This window comes from Haliotis rubra, unplaced genomic scaffold (assembly GCF_003918875.1).
Source record: "Haliotis rubra isolate DU_JTF1 unplaced genomic scaffold, ASM391887v1 Scf58, whole genome shotgun sequence".
Classification (NCBI taxonomy): Eukaryota; Metazoa; Mollusca; class Gastropoda; order Lepetellida; family Haliotidae; genus Haliotis; species Haliotis rubra.
The window spans coordinates 2,552,511-2,575,589 of NW_025767279.1; the positions used below are offsets into that span (position 1 = coordinate 2,552,511).

The 23,079-nt window shown below is 40.5% G+C and overlaps 1 protein-coding gene and 1 pseudogene across 1 annotated transcript; one reads left to right on the forward strand and one right to left on the reverse strand.

The window, feature by feature from the left end:
- Positions 1–6: 6 nt before the first annotated feature.
- Positions 7–22,023, reverse strand: LOC124254665 (phospholipid-transporting ATPase ABCA3-like). The gene is made up of 19 exons (XM_046688508.1): positions 21,676–22,023; positions 19,002–19,244; positions 15,154–15,404; positions 13,942–14,179; positions 13,417–13,590; positions 12,604–12,785; positions 11,854–11,982; positions 11,469–11,598; positions 11,033–11,187; positions 10,068–10,223; positions 9,737–9,947; positions 8,917–9,166; positions 8,510–8,649; positions 7,162–8,151; positions 6,759–6,974; positions 5,973–6,484; positions 1,419–1,606; positions 1,040–1,210; positions 7–933 (listed from the first exon to the last, which is right to left on the reverse strand). Exons 1-19 carry the CDS (start codon positions 21,983–21,985, stop codon positions 483–485), a joined length of 5,097 nt encoding a protein of 1,698 aa, XP_046544464.1. The 5' UTR covers positions 21,986–22,023; the 3' UTR covers positions 7–482.
- On the forward strand, positions 6,590–6,728 carry LOC124254746 (annotated as a pseudogene).
- Positions 22,024–23,079: the final 1,056 nt, after the last annotated feature.

The following is a 23,079-nucleotide window of genomic DNA, read 5'->3' on the forward strand; positions in this document are numbered from 1 at the left end:
GCCGCTCGTTGTGGTCACACTAGATATTGAAGTCAAGAGTCTGAATGGACTGCAAACGTTCACGTAATGTTTTGAAATTGTGCTGAGTTATTCATTGATGTGTCAAGATATTGTACACAAAAAATGTTTTTGACCCGCTTAATGGCAGCCCCATATTTCTGATCCATGGGCATTATATACTGTACGTATTCACGTCTGGTATAAATGTTCACCTAAGCGATGTAGACACAACGTATGTACATCAACTTTATCAACCAGGGAGTGTACTTGGTGTGAAGCCCATTTCTGATGTTCCCCGCCGTGCTATTGCTGGGATATTGCTAAAAGCGGCGTAAAACCATACTCATTCACTCACTCACTCCTTTATGACACGTGTATATACACATACCACATACTTTATACCACATACGCTGTATATAAATTACCAAACTTGTCTTTTCAGATTCAAATATTTGTGTTCGTACAAATATTCATTATACTAACTAACAGCAACATATTCTCTTGCAAAAGCTTGTTTTGTCCTCCTTTGGTGGAATCTGCGCACGTGTAAATGAGAGGAACACTTGTTCGAGGGTTGTTTGGTGAACTGAATAGTCCTCGACAGAGAACTGCACCTTGGACTGTTCCATCACGGTGAAGATCTGAGCGAGACTGACAGAGTTGTAAGGAACTTGGAAGTGAACATAGCCCTGATGGTCGTCGAACACCTTGGTGTCAGGATAGGTTGATTTGATGAAGTTCACCAGAGGTTCCGTTGAAGCGGGAGCTGTCTCCTCTGATACTCCTGGTTCGGTTTCAACTGTTTTCATCCTGGCTATCAGCGTGTAGCCCTGACCGAATTTGGTCTTCAAATGTTGTGGTGTTCCTAGACAGACGAATCTTCCATTCACCATGATGGCAATTCTTGTACACAGAGCGTCACATTCTTCCATGCTGAAACATCATGAATCCAGTTTATGTGTAGGTTAATTTTTAGGATAAACAGACATTGCGTAAAAGTTTGTTCCATCATATACGTTTGTATGATCATTTCACTAACCTGTGAGACGTGAGAACGAGTGTCCTTCCACGTTCTCGTACTTGAGACAGGACGTTCCAGAGCTGCCTCCTGGCCTTGGGGTCCATCCCCGTGGACGGCTCATCCAACATGATGAAGGCCGGGTCTCCAATCAGAGCGATGGCGGTGCTCAGTTTACGCTTGTTACCACCACTTGAAATCATCAAAGTACATGGATTATGTTCTGAACGTACAAACCAATGCATTATACACCATTCTAGGTTTATACCATGAAGCAGGAACATCAGAGACCATGGCAAATCATTCTGTGAGATCTTACAAATCACATAAAGTATCCGAAATATGTCCGTTCAAAAGATATAAAATGATTCGACATATTCATCATGTATGTGAACCTCACCTGTATTCGGATGTTGGTTTGTCTGAATATTGCTTGAACATTAAGATATCTAGTAGATGATCACACACGCCCTTAATGCTGTTCTCCGGCACCCCTTTGAGTCTGGCGTACATGGTGAGAGTCTCTCGTCCGGTCATCTGTTCAATCAGGGCATCAAACTGGGGACAATAGCCCATGTTCTCCTGCACCTGTGATGAAGATTGCAACTGTGTCAACCCCACTCAGATCTAATATTTGATAAAACATGCGGACCTGCTTTAGTCATAAACACTTGTCAATCGTACAACAGATTTGCATTCAACAGATATATTCAATATGGCTTTTCCACGCTTTTATTATTGAATATTTAAGACTATGAAATGTTAAATTTGAAAAATCATGGCAAGAAAATCTTTTTAACATCCATAATAAATCTGTGCCAGTGCTGCGTCGATTGTACGATTTTGACTATATCTTGATCATATGTTTGTGAAGCACTCTCAAAGAGCGATGACGCCATGAGTGGGCATATCCCGCACAACCGATGACACCCGTCATAAACACACGATTAGGCGAGTCAATTGTTCACCTGGAAATGACATAATGTTCACCTACTATGTAAAGGTTCTTATAAACTTGACTTACATTTGGTGTTGACCCATTTATTATCACTGAGTGAGTGTGAATGAGTGGATAAAGTGTAACACGTGACGAATGTGACGGGTCACATATATACCACTACTAGGAGTGAGTCTTGTGGTCAACTCGGGAATGTACAAGCAACAAGTCTCTGCTACCTGTGTTATCCATCTATTGTGCATCTACTCTGGCATCTACATACTATGCACGTCATTATTATTTCAAACACGTACTGACATACATAGTCATATACAGACCCACACGCGCATTCCCGCATAAAGGAATACACACACACGCATGCATGCATTTGAAATATTGACGGTCGGATGTCTATTTCACTGTGTTTCAATCGCCAAGATTCTTATCCGCCAAGCCTCATGAACATTGCAAATTATTTATGAACTTATATCAATGAACTGCAAATCAATATGTTATGGAAGCTTTGAAAAAATAGGTCAACAGGTCAAAATATGCTGAACCACAAAAGAAAAGTCGCCTTTAAAAATCAAATGCAACATCTTGTTCTTATGAATGGTGTTTTTCTTATGATTGTACCGTTTTGTTAACATGTTTTTCATTCCAAATTGACAGTTATTAACAACATCATTGGGTTTTCTGATGAAAAAGCATAAAGACCAAACATACAGAAAAAGGCAGACATGGTAAAATGTTACGTCTGACACTCCTGAAAATGAACATGCACGTGCATGCCGTGACACCCTACCAATGAAAGCGAGTCCCAAACTCACCAGAAATCATTTTTGTTTTGACACAATCACCGTGCCACGACTTACGAGAGATCAGAGAAACCAAGTCTGGGGACGACTGCAAGTTGTCTAGACTGCACGGAGGTCAGCCAATCATTTTAATGTTCATGTTACGACAATCTACCGACTGCAGGAGTGGTATCAGGTCACCAACAGCATCCAAGACCGTCCATGCAGTTGGCGACCTTCAGTAATACCACGACGCCAAGACCGACAGACCGTGCGCAACCATCTTCCCCAGAGCGACGGAAACAGCACGCCAGACCATTGGGACTCCCAACACACCCAACAGTGCCGAAATAGTGTGTCGACGTTTACGCGGAAGAAACCTCTGCTGTCGCAGATCATATCGTAGTCCTCTCCTCACCGCTCATCACCGCCCAAACCAACCGAAATGGGCAACTCAGTATCGAAACTGGCGTTATCAACAATGCAGAACTGTGGTTTTGTCTCATGAAAGCCGATATTGTGTATCGACAGTCGATGGCAGAGTGAACGTATGGTGAAGGCGTGGGGAACTGTTTTCCAATGAGAGTATTGTTGAAAGAGGCTCGTGGGGTGGCCCAAGCATCATGGTGTGGGGTGTAATCGGTCTGAACCAATCAGTTGACACCATGATGTTCAAGAATCTTGGTCCAGGATGAGGAAATGATGTGACAGCTGCTCGCTATTTTCACCAAGCCATAAGACCCCACGTTGTACCACATTTTGGACGTTACAGAAATTACATCTTCAAGTAAGACAACGCACGTGCCCACACTGCCAGAGCAACATTGGACTTCCCAAGACTTCCAAACCCTACAATAGCCTGCACTGGATTTATGTCCATTAGAACACCTTTGCGACAAGATTCAAAGAAACTTGAATGGCCCTCAACCGAGGCCCGACAACTGCGGCAGGACTCGATCAGGCATTTCGCAGAGTATGGACCCTATGGTGCCTATGGCCTTCATGAAGCGGTTTATTCATTCCATGTACAGACGATGCAGCGCTTTCATCGATGCCCATGGAGGCCACACACAATACTGACTTTCGGGTATGATAATGGTACCATTTTTGGTGATTTTGCTTGTGTGAACTCTAACTGGGATTCCCAAAAATGTTTTAACCATAATTGCCAAGCTTGAACTCAATCCTCCGTTTTGATTGTTAAATAGAGTGAATTAAAGTGTGTGCTTTAAGAAACCGCTATCGGTGCGACATTTCTTTTGTGGTTCAGTATATAATAAATATACTGTGTTTTTGAAAACAGATACAAGAAGCTACCAAATGAGGGCAATATATTTATACATCAGGAAACTACCATACCTGGGCAGTACTTATTATACTGAGTCAAAAGAAGAAACTTTCTTTCTTCAGGGCACTATAAAAGAACAAGAGATGGTATGATGGTTAAATTGTTATTATTTCATTGCTGCGATCTGTGTGATGTACTCGATACACTGACAGTGCCATAATCAGTTCCAAGTCACAAGAATAAAAATGCGAAATTTCTCAGTTCAATATCGTGTATGGCCGCCCCGCGCATTCACCACTGCCAAACACCATCTCCTCATCGACTGCCTGATGCTTGTGAACACGTGGTTGGGGATTCTGCGCCATTGCCCTTGCAAGGCAGCGCCAAGTTCCTGCAAATTCTGAGGTTGGTTCCTAAGACCAAGAAGCCTTCTCCCAAGTGCATCCCAAACGTGCTCTATTGGATTAAGGTCAGGGGACCTCGATGGCCAGTCCATGACGTTGATTCCTGCGTTTTGAAGGAAATTTCGTGTCAACATCGCGGTATGCAGCCGAGCATTATCATGCTGGAACTGTAGACCTGGGCAATGAGCCGCCATGAAAGGAACGAGTTCAGGGTGAGCACCTGGTCGCGGTAAGCAGCAGCTGTGAGGTTTCCATGGTTGACCATAAGTCGTGAACGGTTGTTCCCACAGAAAGCACCCCAAACCATGCAACTTCCGCCCCCGAATCTGTCGACTTCCTGTACACAACAGTGGGCATATCGTTCACGACGTCGTCTCCAGACTCTATGCCTGCCGTCCGCGAATCTGAGGGTAAACCTGGATTCATCGCTAAAGACGACTCGATTCCAGCCTCTCTGGGTCAATCGGAGGTGACGTTGAGCCCACAGCAGACGTTGACGTTGATGAAACGGCGTCAATATTGGCCCACGATATGGACGTCGAGAATGGAGATTGGCAGCCCGCAACCGATTTCGAATGGTCTGTGAGGACAGTCGACCTCTAAACATCTCAGCCCTGGTTCGTGTAGCCGGCAGAAATCTGTCACGTAGGTGACGTAGGACGATTTGACGGTCTTCTGCTCGTGACGTCACACGTGGACGACCCGACCTTAGGCGATCAGAAGTGGTGCCAGTTTGTTGTAGACGACCTCGCAAGTCATACACAGTACGACGGCTGCATCCCATTGCTCTTGCGACGTCAATAACTGATCTTCCCGCTTGCAACATGCCAACGGCACATTTGACCATCGTGGCATTTCAAGTACCGTTAGAACTGTGGTTTAAAAGTGTTTTTTTCAATTCTTGAGGCCAATGCAAACACGTGCATATGAAGAAAACTTCGATGCGAAGATCACGTGATCGACTGCACGTGCAAAACCTGATTTGGCACTAACGTCATTTGCACGAGGAATGGATGGGTTTGAGTGGGTTTTGCTAACGTTTTTCTAGAGTCGACAGATAGGGAACCCATTTCGGATACATAAATGTATCATCAGAGAAACATTATTCATTATTTTTCAAATTACATTTTGTGAAGTTTCTTTTTTGACTCAGTATATATTATACTATATGCACAATAAACCTTTAACCCAATAGAGATCTACTAGTGAGTGGGTGAGTATGGTTTTACGCCACTTTTAGCAATATTCCAGCAATATTACGGCGGGGGACACCAGGAATTGGCTTCACACATTGTACCCATGTGGGGAATCGAACCCGGGTCTTCGGCTGGACGAGTGGACGCTTTAACCATTAGGTTACCCCACCGTCCCAGAGATTTACTAACACAAACCCACTGCGCTGAAATAGTGTAATACAAATATGGATAAAAAGCTATATTCATTGAAAGGACTCTTCATTACACCAAGAAGAGGTTTACTAGAAGTTCGGATACAACACTGCCTACCTGATATTAAAGGTCTGAATTACCTTCTGGGGGTGTGTCTTGATGTCAAAGGACTTCAAGAAAACATTGCCATTTGTCAGCATCACATCTCCAGTAATCATTTTGAAAGTTGTTGTTTTTCCTGCTCCGTTTTGTCCAAGGAGACCAAAACACTCCTTCTCTGGAATGCCCACACTCAGATTATCAACAGCAACGAAGTTCCCGTATCGTTTGTAAAGATCCTTCAGGACCAGTGCATCTGAGTTCCATTCTTCAATGGGAAGTTGATCAATACGATGCCTTTCACTGAGAACATCCCCATCCTCTGGAACCTGTTGCATGGCGGTGAATGGTGTCGTACCAGGTAGTGGTTCTTCTGTATCCTGTGGTCTGAAGGCGTACCAGATTCTCTGTGGTATTTGGTACTCAATAATAAGTGTCACAGACATGTACACCACAGACTGGAGCAGCATGAACACAATATAGCGCCCAACTCCGGGAGAGTCCCACGCCAAGAAGTTTTCAGTGAATGGAAAACAGTAATCCCCACATGAGTCTGAAATCAAACAAAATAAACAAATCTTTTTAAAGGTTTCAGAAAATTTGAAGCAGAAGTCGACATACGTTTCGGTAATAAAAAATAAGAAAACACAGAACAGAGTTGATCATACTTTTAGGGATCATTTCTATAGTATGCATAGCCATGACTTCAGGTAAAACCGACAGTCTACCAAACCACGACAGTCTACCAAACCCGACAGTCTACCAAACCACGAGGACGATAGGTGTTTCGACGTGGTGTTTATATGAAACGATTTGAGGAAACCAACCTTTACAGCAAGGATCTCCCAAGGATGTAGCACATACAGAGGGGTAGTTGTTCTTTCTACACCCGTCGAGGAACATGTAGTTGGTCTGCATATCCATGTATGACTTGCCAAAATTGTAGTGAGGAAAAGTTAGGAGAAACAGCCAATCTGCGACTTCAGCTTCAGAATTCTTTCTAAGGACAGTCAGCATATATACTGACAAAAGTGTTGCAAGGCCTGTTTAGAGAAAAACAACAACAACAACTAGAATTAAAAACAAATACTACCATACTCAACAACATTAACTTGCTTCACCAAAAGAAACAGTTACTAAAAGACTACTATCACTTCCATTACCCGTAAAAGCCTACAAAAATATGAACATTTTCTTACTTTAATTTTAGTACAATCTCATAAATCGCACCTGTGAGAATATTTATGATGATGATGATAACCATCCCGGTAGGAGGAGACTTGAACATATTCTGGAGTGCATACATGAATGGGAGAACTGCCAAACCATACACCAGAAGGACGAGGAACACGATGCCCAATCTCCCATCTTCTGTATATGCTGGAGACTGGAACCCAGCAAACACAATCAACAGCAACAGAGATGGAATCAGGTAGTTGATGTAGTCCCAGGCCAGGTTGGAGAACCAGAAGACAAACGGTCCAACTCCACTGACAGTCTGAAGATGTTTGGCGCCCACCAGTCTCTCCTTGATGAGGAAGTACACGAAGGATGAAGCCAGGAAGGCCATGCCAAATACGATACAATAAGCCACAGAAAAGCCAATTGCGTCTACCGAGGACATTGTTTGAATATCATTGTGTGCATCATCAAGAGGAAGTGGGTTGTTGATTGTGGTAATGGAATGTTCCGGAGATGTAAAATTCTTGAGGAATGCGTTCATCATGAAAGACAAAGCAATGGGCATGCTATGGTAAGGTTGACCGTTAAAAATACCCATGGCTTCGTTGCTGGATGTGAACTGTGCTCCAATAATCATTTTCTTATTGTACAATGCCGGACTAAGGTCTTTTGCTTGTGACAATAAATACGTTGTCACATTATTTGTCGACATTATTTCAGGTTTGTCTTTAGTTCCCTGAAATTGATCATGGTATGCCTGTGAAAATTGCTGTGATAGTGGTTCAGTACCGCCTTCGTATGGGACATAGGTGCCTTTGAATGGTGCCAAGTCTAGTGTTAATGGAACCTCGACCACCTTCCCGTGGTCTGCGTTGCTCACAATCAAAGCAGCAATCGTAAAAATTACTGGTAACAGGAGCTGGACAATGGTGATTTTCTTGTTCCTCCATGTGTGTAGAGCCTTCTTTACAAACATTCCTCTGAAGCGAGACAACTCCAACAGTATTCCTCTCTTTTTCTCAAAACCCTCATTAAATGCTGAAATAAAATAAAATAAAATAAAATAAAATAAAATAAAATAAAATAAAATAAAATAAAATAAAATAAAATAAAATAAAATAAAATAAAATAAAATAAAATAAAATAAATAAAATAAATGCACAGTGACCATATTAACAGGTTGATGCTATCTGTGGACATAAATGGCTTTGTAGTTAAATACTTAAAACAAACAACATTTGTGCCTCGGATTAGGGGATATGTTCTACTTCTGTTGACAAAGGCAGATAGAAGTGAAAATGCCATACTTTTGAATGTCCTGCATATTAAATCTCATTGATGATAAGACCAGACAGTTAACCTTAAATTGATCTTGCCGCAATAAACTGTTCTTTACCTAATACATCAGCCGTTTCGCTCAGTTCATAACTCCGATTGCTCAAACCATTTGTTCCGCTTGATATCAAATTGTTTCTTGATCCTGTAGGGTAATCGTCATTGACATTTCCATCCTCCTCGTGTTCCTCCTCACCAGCTCTGTCCAACAGATACGAAATTGACGACAATGTAATATTTGTGCAGAAATGTGTTGAGGTTCTGTACTGTATGTAAGCAAAGGGTAGAAAAGCTTGATGCTATTGCATGATTGAATATATCAAAGTAGTCATAGCATTCAAATCTGTATATTGACAGAAGATCAGTCATCATTCTGAGCAATGTTGTCAACAATTACTTTATTGATTACATATTGCACCTATACCCTTCATACCCAATATGTTTTAACAAACAATAAACAGTACAAACTTTAGAAACACTTCCTCCATCGTAGTTGCACTTGCACCAAAGCTAGATATGCCTAGCGCCTCCCTCTGGATTTCAATCTCATTGAAGAGAGCAGCAAAGTTGGCTGACTGGTCATCAGGCAGCAGGTAGGAGAGTTCAGCATTGATCTCGCTCTCCATGACTGCTGTAGGGACGTGCTGCTGGACAACTGCCGTCACTGATGCCACCTGACAGGTGGGTTCCTTCACCATCACCAGGTGGTAACCAGCCCCTGGGGGTGAGGGAACATTTAGTAGCTAGCACAAAAATGAGACACTCGTGTATGTCACACCTATTTGTAGTATTATGTTTTATTACGTTTCCTTCACATAAAGATAGGACTTGTGTAGAAGGTGTTCTTCCTAAAAATCTTACTTTTTCTCATGACGGATTCTTTCTTCTGTGATTTAGAAGAGGAGGTCGTGTTCAGTAATAGAGAACACCACCCAAAATGACTTATTTGTAAGAGTGAATGAGTTAATATTTAACGACACATCGGCAATATTTCAGCCATATCGTGACGAGAACAATGTAATTTATATCAATATTAAAATCAATAAATTTTGATCATAAAAAAACTTTCATCGAAGGACAGGAAAACTACTAGAGTATCATAGCTCTTAATTTAAAACTAGTACGGTATCATAAAAATATATCACTATGAACAACAATTCAATATAAAAACGGGCTATAGATCTCAAGCAACTGAAGGCTGATCACCATACTAGGGACCATGGGGACTTACAGTACTTTTGCTACCTGAATGGGCCCTAGCTGGATTTATATGTGTAAGAGTACATGCCATAGAGTTTCTTGAGGAAGTAGGATGTCCCACAGCACTTGACCACCCCTTCTGTCATGATGGCGATGCGGTCACCGAGAAGGTCAGCCTCGTCCATGAAGTGAGTGGTCAGCAACATGGTCCGGCCTTGTCTGTTCCTCTGAAGGATGTCCCATGTCTGTCTTCTGGCTGCAGGATCCATACCGGAAGTCGGCTCATCCAATATCACAATCTAAAATCGTATGTATCTTCATATGAACTATAGTAATAGAATAACCAAGCCAAAATGATCAATAACTATCTATTGTTTCCCTCACGATGAAAAGGAATTGATAAGCTTCCGATGACATACCCTCGATCCTCCAATCAAAGCAATACCAACAGAGAGCTTCCTCTTCTGTCCTCCAGATAGATGTTGAGACTGGGTGAATCTCTTCAGACTCAAGCCAACTTCATTCATCATGGCGATAACGTCAGATTCAACATTTTTGCTCGGACAACCTTTCAACTACAATACAGAACAGTTAATTTAATTCCTTTCTTGGATTATAAGGTTGAGTTGAGTTGATATAATATTTAACGTCACATCGGCAATATTTCAGCCATATCGTGACGAGAACAAATTTGACGATTATAAAGAATGTGTGTATATGATAAAACCCGTCGTCAAAGGACAGTAAAACAATTAGACTATCACAGTTCGAATTTAAAACTAGCATGTGAAGTTAAAACTAATAGCACAATTTAGACAATACATATAAAAATAGGCTGTAGATCGCAAACAACTAGGGACCATGGGGACTTACATTACTTTTGCTACCTGCATGGACCCTAATTGGATTTACACGACTACAAAACATATCTAGTAATATCAATATTAAAACTATTTACTAAGATTTCTATTAAAACTAGTTCGCAATCATAAAAATATAGTAGACTGAAGATCGCCAACAAACAACTGAAGGTAGATCACCATAGAGACCATGGGAACTTACAGTGCTTTTCCTACCTGTATGAACTCTAGCTGGATTTAAACGATCTCCAAATCTCTCAAAAAATGATGGAGTACGTTCATCATATGGTGTAACCAAAGACAAATCACACTAAAAGATGATTTTTAAAATCTATAGTTAGAATGGCATGACATATTTGCGGTGACACGAGTTGGATCAATGTTCACGATGTCGACCTTGATTATCCGATGTAGACTAGGAAATTTACAGCCACATCCAAACCCAATTTATTAACTACAAACATATCTACGCATATTGTTTAGGATTTTGATCATGAAGTACAATGAAGGAAAACGACACCTACACTTGCAAACAGTTCCAGATGTTCCTGGACAGTCAGACTGTCAAACAGGATGTTGTGTTGAGGACACAAGCCTAGACTCTGCCGGACACTCTGGATGTCGTTGTTGATGTCGTAGCCGTTCACAATGGCGGTGCCTCCAGATGCAGGAATGAAACCTTGAATCGTGACACAAGTATCGCATACATTTGTAAGAGATATATCAGCCTACTTTTTGTATACTTTAGAAATATCAAAATTCAATCTGTTCGTGGGTATTTGACACGCACGCACGCGCACACGCACTAACACACGCACGCAGACACACACACACATACGCAGACACAAAGCGAACGCACATTAACACACAGATAAAGAAGCAAAAAACTAAACAACCAAAAAAACTAAACAAAAAAATACAACAAAACAATATACAACCTAGAATCACAGAGACATATACCTGTAAGAACAGACATGGTTGTAGTTTTTCCAGCGCCGTTGTGACCCAGGAGAACAGAGATCTGACCCTCAAACATGTTGAGACTCATCCCATCCACGGCTGTCTTTTGTTTCGCCCCAGATCCGAAAACCTTCGGAAGACACACCGTCAGAGACGTCGATTAGAACATTTATATAGTCTCCTAATGCTTAGTATGTGAGTTGTGCGTATGACTTTTTCAGCTTTCAAACTAGTTTGCACTGATTTAAGAAAAACAGCTTATACTTGCGATCTTCTAATAATTTATGGTTCTCTCTCATATTTTAGAATAATTTATATTGGTCTAATATTTAAGACTGAAAAACATGTTATTCATATCATCCAAAGTTTATCATCCAATCCACACCTTTCTGAGGTTTTGGATGGCTATTCCAATCTTCATACCACTTGGTTCCTTTTCAAAGTGCTTCTCATCCAAGCTCTGACTGCTTGAAAGATCAGCATTCCTCTGTTTAGTTCCACACCAGTAAGAGCCCTGGTATCACAAATGTGAGCGTAAAAGTGCCTTCGAACTAGCTCTGTTTCTTAATATAACTTAACGAGAAATGTAAAAGTTCAAACGCATTTTCAAATGTGCAAAACCTAAAAAATTAAACGCGTCAAAGTAACGTAGGTATTCAGGTTAATTTTAGTTTGCACTATCAGCGAATAACGATTTCTACTAAATAGAAGCGACAAAACCCCTTCCCTATCCATAAGAAATCTCTGCTAAAAGCAAGAGTCAATTGTACAATTGTGATTTTATCCTGAGTATATATCTGTTTCAGCAGTATTACAGCTGTACGATGATGTTTGTAAACAAATTGAGTCTGAACCAGACAACCCAGTGATTGTCACCATGCGATACGATGACATAGCATGTGTTTATGAATCACTATGAGATAGTGATGATACCAGGTGTTCGCGAAAAGGTGAAAGGCCTAGTCAATCGGTCACCTGACAATAATTCGGGAACGTATGGTATAAATCAAAATAGGAAATTGAGGCATTGAATGTTGTAACCTTGATCAAACAACTGACGAAGAAAATTGGACATTGAAAATACTGGAGAGATTCAGGTAGTGAAATGGCAACTTTCTTTGTCATAAACCCTTACGGTGAATGGGAAGTAGAATGGTTTCGGTACACCAGACTCTCCTGGCCAGACATTGTCCAGATACCAGGTGATGAGGAGGTGGATTGCTGTGTCGCCTAGCAACATCAACATGGCGTCCAGCAAGGAAAAGTTGTCATCCACAGTAGCAGGCTCATGGAAATTTGACCACTGCGCACCTGTGCCTACATATTTAAACAAGTATAAACTTAGAAGTATAATCGTAAGAGGTGATGTGAACTCTTGTGTAATTACTGTCATATACTTTCTAATGGTTTCTGAGGATGTATGTGTATTACATATGTACTATTTTGGCCGGAGGAAACAATTCTAAGATGCCTCGCTTAAAGATCAAAGACGCAGACAGTACCCTATCAGGCGTTAACAGTCAATAATACAGCACGTCCTTTAGCCCTTAAAGAGGATTGTTAATTACCGACTCAGTCGTTCTTCTGTTTGTTTTCTGCCATATATAAATCGTCGGTAACTACAATTTTTTTCCATTTTATAAAAGACATACAATTACGCTGAGATTCAGCAATTTTCGAATTTACAAAATATTTAAACCTAAACACATTTTAGGAAGGATGCGTAACTGTGTCATATCCTTAGTTTATGCATATCCATACATAATTTTATTTGGAAATGGATGATCAGCAGTGGTGCACCCTAGTGATAAAGCATTTGTCCATCACACTGAATTCCCCACATCTACGGGTGTTGACATTTTCTGTTGTCTTCGCCGTGGTATTGCTGGAATATTGCTAAATGCAGCGTAAAACCCAAATTACTCACGCAAGGATGAACGAAACATACCAGCTCCTTCATAAAGTGATATAACATTTGCACCAAACGCCATTCCCACGTTGAACAAGAGACAGGAAGCCAGTTTAGCTGGCCTCGACATGTTTTGGTATATGATAGCAAGATAGAAGTACGGGCAGTAGGACACAAAGAACATGATTCCACTGACGGCTGCTCCGATGTTTGCTGAAAATATTATTATAAAAAATATAACATGGCCTTGGTGATATATGTCAAAGAACAAAAAAAAGGAAAAATTAAACAACCGCATGTAAACGTATTATTAAATACAAGTATATAGCTTTAATATTCAATATCAGAACATTAAAATTTACTAGTATGATCTTTCTATCACTTTCAGTGACATCTACTGATGTTTCCCACCCAACAAACTACATATTTGTTTGTATCATTTTGAGAACATCTTTCTTCTTTCAGTTACTGTTCTACAGTATTATTTGCTTTTGAATATGATGGGCAAATACTCTTTTCGAAAATATATAATACGCAATTGTTGTTGTCGTGAAGCATCGTTACCTCTTTGCGTGAAGACGCTGATCATGAAGCAGTAGGAGATGATGGAGACGCCGTAACAGAGGAGGAACACAAAGAACAGGGAGGGATCTGATTTGGCCAGAGCTGCTCCTTTTCCACTTGCGTTGACTCCACACAGCAGAACGTACAGCGCCATCACGACCAACACATATATAAAGCTGGTCAGGAACCAAGATGTCCAGTGAGCTGAAGCACTCAGCCCCATCAGCTTCATAGATTCCTGGGGAGTAGGAAATGATTGGGTCAGATCTTAACGTTAAAAAGGGCAGAAGGTGGTTTGATGAATAGAGCTTGGGTAAAGGATCATCACTGAAGGTGCGAACAGGTGCTGCTAACCAGCAGCAAAGAGACCCCATTTGTCTAACATGTAACATGTGTTATATTTGGGATTACACTTTCTTAGTAAATGGCATTGTGTAATCACACATTTGTCTAAATAGTTGCATCATTTAACTTTATAAGGATCTGCTTATAGTGGGTTCTATCTCAATATTTGTGCCAAGTATGACACCAGGTCTGGACAGCGCATGTTGGCCTAAGGCCAAGTGACCAATATTTACTATACTTCCTTTAAATATAGCGTTGGGTTTGCTCCTGCCACACGAAGCTAAGAGGATGTGATGTGTGCCAGGACCCTATAATCCCAGGTTGGAATCTGAGATTCATCTTAATTTTGATTCATTTTAGGTAAGTTTAAATGTAAATCGGCAAGGTTTCCACTGGGAAAAAAAATCTCATATTTCTTTGATAACGTTCTTCAAAAGACAGATATCATACGTTGTCAATTCACTGGTATTAATAAATATGTAAAGACATTATATTTTCAAGGGCGTTTTAAAATGTTAACATGCCTACGTATGTGTGCTAGCAGTGTAAAAGTTAAAGTTATTTGTACTCTCTTCATTATCAGAATACGACTGAGAATGCATCATACAACACATACTCAGTCATAAAACAATGAATGACGTCCCGGTTAAGTAAGGCCTTGGTATATTCCTCATCAAAATTCAAATTGAATAAGATTCATTATGAATACGAATACGAATGTCACTATTTTCAAGTTTGGCAGCAGTGACAGAAATAGTCCAAAGGAATGAATATAATTGTGGACTGAGGTGAGCCAGAGGTACATCCTGCATTTACAACCATGAGAAGTTAACTCAAAAGTAAATAGCCATTTGTGACATAACTTACTTTCAGTTTTTTTTCCTTCTCATAAACAACTCCCTTTGTTGTCTGGATGGCCATGAGGATGAAGCTGAGCATCAGCAACACAGGAAACACATACTGTAGCAGGATGCTCATAGCGTCAACGATGTAGGGTGGGTATGGCATTCGCAGCATTTGAATCTTCATCTCGCTGAGTGTTTCAGTTGCGTTGGGATTGAAATGTTTGATCAAGGCTTCATAAAACATACGCTGGAGAGACACAAAATATGCATAATCTGGAACAGAAAAATAGAGGATATTTAGTTGAGGCACTCATTCTGTATATCTTTCTGTTTTGTGTCATGGTGTTTTCTTGGCTGAAAGATTCTGTTTGGGGCTGCGTCATGTTGTTGTCATGACGCATGATGTTCCGAGATGTGGCATGACAAGGGATACATATTTCAGTGTCAAAAAAGTCCAGGACCTTTTAAAAAATGTTAGTTCTCATTTAATAAACTATATTAAAAATATATTAGAATTGTTTCCAAAAGGCTCCAAATAAAATCTACCGTTTTTCTATTGTATTGTTGTTTAGAGTCATATACAGTTTTCCCAGAAATTATACAGAAACGAAAGCTGGTTCTCGATGATTTTGAAAGGGGTCTGACTAAAGCAAAAGAGTTAGCTGGTAGACATGACATTCCTCTGTCTACAGTATACGGAACTTTGAAGGAGAAAGTTCAGTACTACGGATCGCCGGAGACTTGTGAGTATATATAGGGGAAAATCGAAAAGCGTTGAGTATATATCAGAAATGAGATGATTAATAGAGCTGACAGACCGACTGACTGAGTTTGGTTTTACGCCGCTTTTAGCAATATTCCAGCAACATCACGGCGGGGGACACCAGAAATGGGCTTCACACATTGTACCCATGTAGGGATTCGAACCCGGGTCTTCGGCGTGACGAGCTAACGCTTTAACCATTAGCCTAACCCACCGTCCCTGATTAATAGAGAAAGTCCTGGGGTATATAATAAAACCCATAGACAAGAATTACAAAGACTTAACTGGGTGGAAAAGCGCGGAATTCCCTCACCATTCATGAACAATGCACAAAAAGAAAGATGTTTAAACTGGTGCAGGGCTCACGAAAATCAAGATTAGGTTACTGTTTTCTTTTCTGATGAAAGTTTAATCTGGCTTTTTCCGAACTGTGTGAATTTGGACAAAACATACCGTGAAACCTATCTACCAACTCCCACAACATAGCCCAAAAATTCACATTTGGGGTGGGATATCATCACGTGAATGATGTCACACCGTTATGTAATTTTATTGGAAATTTCACGGAGGAACGATATGTTGTCATCTTAAATGGTCACTTCCTTCCAACGGCCCGAAAACTGTATGAAGATAATTGTTTTTTTGCAGCATGATAACGACCAAAAGAAACACTGCGGGCTACAGAAGACAGTAGTTGTCGGACGAAAATGTTCAGGTTTTAGACTGGTCCAGCTACAGCCCAGATCTTAACCCTATACAGAATAAACCAAATAGGACCTTTGAGAATATTGAGGATATGAGTGAGTGAGTGACTTAAGTTTTACGCCGCTTTTAGCAATATTCCAGCAATATCACGGCGGGGGACACCAGAAATGGGCTTTACACATTGTACCCATGTGGGGAATCGAACCCGGGTCTTCGGCGTGACAAGCGAACGCTTTAACCATTAGGCTACCCCGTCGCCCCTTGAGGATATGAAGTGGTCGAATACTGGGATACCCTGTCACACGATTTCCTACAATCTTTGATCGGTAGTGTACCTGGGCGCATTCAGTCGTGCATCGCAGGGCAAGGAGGTCTCACAAAGTACATAAAAGACACTTATACTGTAAGAGAACCATATCTCAACATAATCATTTTAGTAAAACTTCAATAGTATATACATGTACATGTATTAGATTTTTGGCGAAACAACTTTCTCAATAATTTCTGGGAGTACTATATTTTTATGGCTACGTTCCAGTTTTAAAATAAATTATGTTATATCTGGTGATTTTACTGTCATTGACTGGTGTTTATTTTATCTAAGTTATCCTTTATTAATAGATATATTTTGTAGTCAAGATATGGCTGAAATATTGCCGATGTGACTTTAAATGTTAACTCACTCACTCACTCATGTCATTCATGGTTTATGTCTCCGATTGTTATATTATGTGCCATGTTGTTTTTTCGTCACAGTTTGTTGTTCTGGGTAGTGCCCGGATGTTCCGGGGATGTCATAATGTTACAATGCTTTGAGACATGTTTTCCTAAGCTGTTGTGTTGTTGTTTCATGTTGTTCCACACTGCATCGTGGTGTGCTGTTATCGGCGGTGATCTTGTGTCACGCAGTGTTGCATATCGTATATTGTTTCACAGTGTTGTGTTATCTTGTGTCACACAGTGCTGCATATCGTATGACGTTTTACGCGGTGCTGCTATCGTATGACGTTTCACGGTGTTGTGTTATCTTGTGTCACCCAGTGTTGCATATCGTATGTTGTTTCACACAGTGCTGCATATCGTATGATGTTTCACGGTGTTGCGTAACTTGTGTCATGCAACTTTGCATATCGTATGATGTTTCACGGTGTTATCTTGTGTTATGCAGTGTTGCAGATCTTATGCTGTTTCATAGTATTGCATATTTCGTGTTGTTACACAGAGTTTGTGATCCTGTGATTTCTGATGGTGTGTTGTTTCACAGCTTTGTGTTATTTTTCGTCGTTACATATTATTCTATTATCATATGTCATGCCACACAGTGTTGTGTGAAAGTGCTGCGTATCTTGTCCCTCTAGTTCCATGCAGTATGGTGTCCATCAATTTTGCCCTAGACTGAGATGTGTCAGGCAGTAGCTGATATTAATCTGTTTACCTTACTGTGTTGTATATATATATCGGTAATAGCTATGTTGTTATCATGCGTATGCAGTTAGTGACAATAGCGGGAGACGTAAAACGTAGTCTATTGTCACTAACTGCTTAAGGTCATACGCATGATGAAGACATAGCTATTACCGTTATGTGTCGCCTATGACGACACTCAGCTTTCATTGTACACCTGAAGAGCCGTTGAACGGCGAAAGATCTTGTGCAGACATAAAGAAGATTTGGCAAGAAGAAATATCTGGACTCACATATATACACACATACATACAAACATACATTTGTAGTTCCTTTGTTAAAAGTAACAATGCAGCAGAATTTCTGCCGTAAGCGTTATTTTGCTTGATTCATAACCTTGTGTTCAGTGTTGCTTAGAGGTTGTTTGATCAAGATTACACTAGTCAAGGCTTCAGTCAAGCATCCAAAGTGTTTATGGTAGAGGACCTATGTGGGAGCCATTTCTCAAGCTTTGACGAACCCTTGACAAAAGTGGTGAGCGATGTTATTACGTATTTAAACTTGTACCACATGATCTGTATTTTCAGGTGAGTTACAGACTTGAATTTACGTGTGTTTGTGACGAGTGCCACTGGTGGGACAGGCTATGCTCACAATTTGGACAGGCCGTGAATCATCAGTATTGGACAGTGCTTCATAATCGAATGTTCATGATGCAGTTGCATTGGTACAATCGACTTTGCTTTTGATAAATATCTTGGAAAGGGTTTTTATCGCTTTTATTTTATTAATTATTCACTGTCCGCGAACTCGTTCCGTTCTGACTACATAGTATATGCTCAGTCTTTATTTACAATCTTCTGTTACAATTATAATACAATCTATTTTGTTGCCATTCTTTGTAGCATATGTGTACTGCACAGTCTGTCATACATCAGCATGGATGTGAAAGTTCGATTACAAACTACAGATCTCATGCAATAATTCCAACTCATTACCTTGACCGTTCCCCTCTGCCCTTGGCCCTGCAGTAACCTGGTAGGGGAAAGTCACTCCCGTGTGCCAGCCCCCACCGTAAGCGTTACCTCGTGGACGTATGACAAGTCGCAATTTCTTCGGTAGCACCGTGTCTGCCATTGCAACTTTTTCAAACTCAACAGCAAATTGGATATAATCATCAGTTGATCTGAAGTAGTCCATCATGGCCTCTTTCGATGAAAACCCCTTGAATTTGGGTATACCTGTGTAAATAATGGGAAAGTAAGTTGCCCCTAGTACAAAATCTTGAACTAAAAATCTGTCGGTCGGTTTAAGTTTGACCTAGTTATATAATGCTGTATTGAAAGGGGTGAAATGTTTTACGTGAATATTGTGAAAATGATATCTCAATACAACTAGATGAGATAGACGAGCTATATTCAAGAGGGATTCTGTACCTGTAATGTAAGAGAACTCATACAAATGATTATATTCTCTTATAAACTAGAATCTTTTATAAATTTCACTGATATATTTTGATTTTTATTAAATCTTAATATTGACAAAAGTGTGATAACTCGCAAACGGAATTCATGGATCATCAGAGTCATACATTTTCGGAAACAAATAAAGATGTATAATTTACATTTTACATTTAAGTGCCACAACAATCATTTGTTGAACCTTATTTGCCAATGCCACCTCTGCCTCATCACACTTGAAAAACTGTTTATGGTGTATAATATATCATATATAATATTTAATATTCCATATAACCTAGTCAAACAATCAACACTGATCAAGATACCTGGCTTATGAAGAAAGTTATTAAGTTTGTTGTTGACTTTAGATGAAGTTTTTTTTATATACATCTTAGGTTTGATTACTGAAAAAATCCCTAAAGACAATTTATAAATACACTTCACGCGTGTAACAACAACAGTTAATACAGTTGCAAATATTTACACGTTATAAAGCTCAAACTCTGTCTGAATATTGGTGAGATGTTGATTTGTTTATGAATTTCAGATTTTGAAAATATAATTTGCAATTTAAGCGATTTGAAAGACAAAGAGATGTTTGAAGTGTACATTTCCCGTATACCCTTATTCGGATAAATACTGATCCTATATATCACCAAACCCACGAAGATTTGGGTTAGAAACCTACACTTGCCGTATAACGGGAGCGAGTGGTCAGGCCCGCTGACTTAGTTGACATATGTCATCGTATAACAATTGCATAGATCGATTTTTATGCTGTTGATCACTGGGTTTTCTAGACATGACTATTTACAGACCGCCGTCATATAGCTGGGGTATTGGCGAGTGCAAACAGCAAACCAACTATATATCTTCAAGGGTAACTATTCGGTAAACCTCGACTACACATGGGATCCTATGGTTCTTGTGAGGGCAAATTACCCGCTCGTTTCCATTCACATTTACCGACCAACACCAACACAAGGGGGAGTGAGTGAGTGAGTTTAGTTTGACGCCGCACTCATCAATATTCCAGGTATATGACGGCGGTCTGTAAAGAATCGAGTCTTGACCAGACAATCCAGTCAATCAACAACATGAGCATCGATCAACGCAACTGGGATACGATGACATGTGTCAACCAAGTCAGCGAGCCTGACCAACCGATCGCCTCTTACGACAAGCATGGGTTACTGAAGACCTAACCCGGATCTTCACGAAAACAACGAAACGGAACGGGTGAGGGAGGTAATGTATTCTTACACTATGTTATCCTTTTTCAAATAATATGAGGAATTCCTATCTGTCTCCTTTGCTGAGCCAATACTCTGGGCTCGTTGGCTTCACCAAAATGGTAACATAGACTTGATACAATGAAATTACTATTAAGACCACCCACACCGATGGCGTCACTGATATTGAAATGTCGTTGAAGATAACGTATCTGCCAAAGTGGGGCGTGGAGGGATTGGCGTATATAAGTCATACAAATTTCGATGTAACGTATTTTACGGTCCTATTACAACATGCATTACAAAATTGCCATCCCTCACTAGTGTATGACAGGTATGCACGAATAATGAATCGATCGGAACATTCCATCTGTACCAAAGTTCTCCGTGAGTAATCGGTAGAACGAGGTTGCATGCGAGTTTCACAAAGTCAGAAAGGACAGATTAAATCTTCCAAATGCAAACGAATGTGTTGCTTATTTTACTCAGAAACATATGAAAGCGTATGATTGGTATTCTCATAACACATTTCACATTATTTTGCACAAACGTTTGCTCTATTTTACTGTTCCGTTAAGTCATGACGCTAAACACATGAATGACAACCTATGAGAATCAAGGATATTATTGTAGGATAATAATATAGCCCACATATCCAGGCAACTAGTGCATGCTCAAGGCGCTGGTATTTTTTCCCTCGATCATCGGATGTCAATCTCAACGACACATCGTATTATCAATCTCAACTCCCTGGGGAGTATAAAACGCACCGAGTTATTGTGGCTTTCTCATCCCAACGAGGTACCCAATCCGGCAGTAATCAAATTTGTACACCTGCCCCCGGAATGTTGACTGATTGTCAGCAATTACAGAGATACTACTGGCAAGTTAGCTACGTTAATGACATCAACGTTTTCGTTATAACGCGATATCACAATCACAATGTCTATAGGGTTTATAAACGTAGAACAGGAACTTACCATAACTTGGTAGGGAGCTTTCATTGCGGGCTGTTTTGATAATATCCATGGTAAGTTCATTGATGAGTGAATTGTTAGGTGTGAACAGAATGTGATTGTCCGAATAGAGCGACAATCGTCGAATCACCTCCTCTGGGTGATAAACTGTGGCTGGTTTATGTTTTAGCGAAACCGTGAATCTCATGCTGAAGAATATCACTCCAACCAACAGAGGTAAAAGAATTTCAAAGACTGTCACACATATCTTTCTACGACGTAGAAGGTAATTCTTCCACATAAGCAGCCGGAGCTGCCGAAAGAAGGCAGCCATGTTGAACAAGCCAACCCGTCCCACTGTCCACCTACGGTAATGTAAACATGTGACACATTGATAAGGTTGTTCACGTGAAATGACGCTGTTGCAAGATTACGTAGCAACGAGTCACCAAGGCTGGCGTGGGGAGTGGCTATTTCTATCATTTATCTGATCAGTCTTCGTATAACTATATTCATGTTACGCTTAAATTATTGACCTCTGTACTTGTTGCGCAATTTGATAACACGTGTGGTAGCGTCCAACAGCGTCCTCTTTAGTCACTGATAACGCTGTCGCTGTCGCTGACAACTGCGCATAGCCTGGTTTCTAACACTGGTCACTACCAGTGCTGAACTGCAGCCACCCCATGTCTAGTTGTTTGATAGCGTTATCTATGTATGTGATAGATAGATGTTTGATCATAAGTCAGTGAGTCAAACCACAAGCTCTCGTGTCATTGCGATAATTTAAGATTACTTTTCGTTTTGAGATGACCCCTGACTCCAATGCTTCACAGTACAATACATATTGACGTATTGTACTTTGAAGCATTTCGAGTCGGGGGTCATCTCCAAATATGCATTGTTTTAAATTTTTAATCCTCGCAAAAACACGAGTGCCTGTGAGTCAAACCCAACGCCACTTCAAACAGTATTGCAGTCATGGTGTGTCTGCTGATGTGGGACATCATACACCTCATAGACGTCAAACATTTGGTTGAAACCCAACGCGAATGATTATCATCATTCAGTGAGTGAATGAGTATGGTTTTACGCCGCTTTTAGCAATATTCCAGCAATATCACGGCGATGGACACCACAAATAGGCTTCACACATTGTAACCATGTGGGGAATCGAACCCGGTACTTCAACATACGGGCGGACAATCTACCCATTAGGCTACCCCACCGCCCCGGCTATTATGATAGCAAACCTAGAAAGATACTGGGTCGCACCGGGATTCTGCCTAGGATCATAGGTTTAAACGTGTCAAAGTGACACCGGTTTGTACAGTGATATACAACTGGAGTATTTGAATGGTGTAAGCTAAGAAATCTGGATCCAGTGTCGTTGACTGTTTAGAAGATTCGATGTACACCTGAACCAAT

Bases quoted from the DNA above. Each gene is read 5' to 3' on its own strand.
- LOC124254665 (XM_046688508.1), bottom strand. From the start codon at position 21,985: ATGGCTGCCTTCTTTCGGCAGCTCCGGCTGCTTATGTGGAAGAATTAC. The intron at 19,245-21,675 runs GTAAGTTCCTGT...TTATTTACACAG, and splicing joins AAGCTCCCTACCAAGTTATG to GTATACCCAAATTCAAGGGG. The intron at 13,591-13,941 runs GTAACGATGCTT...TAATATTTTCAG, and splicing joins CAGCGTCTTCACGCAAAGAG to CAAACATCGGAGCAGCCGTC.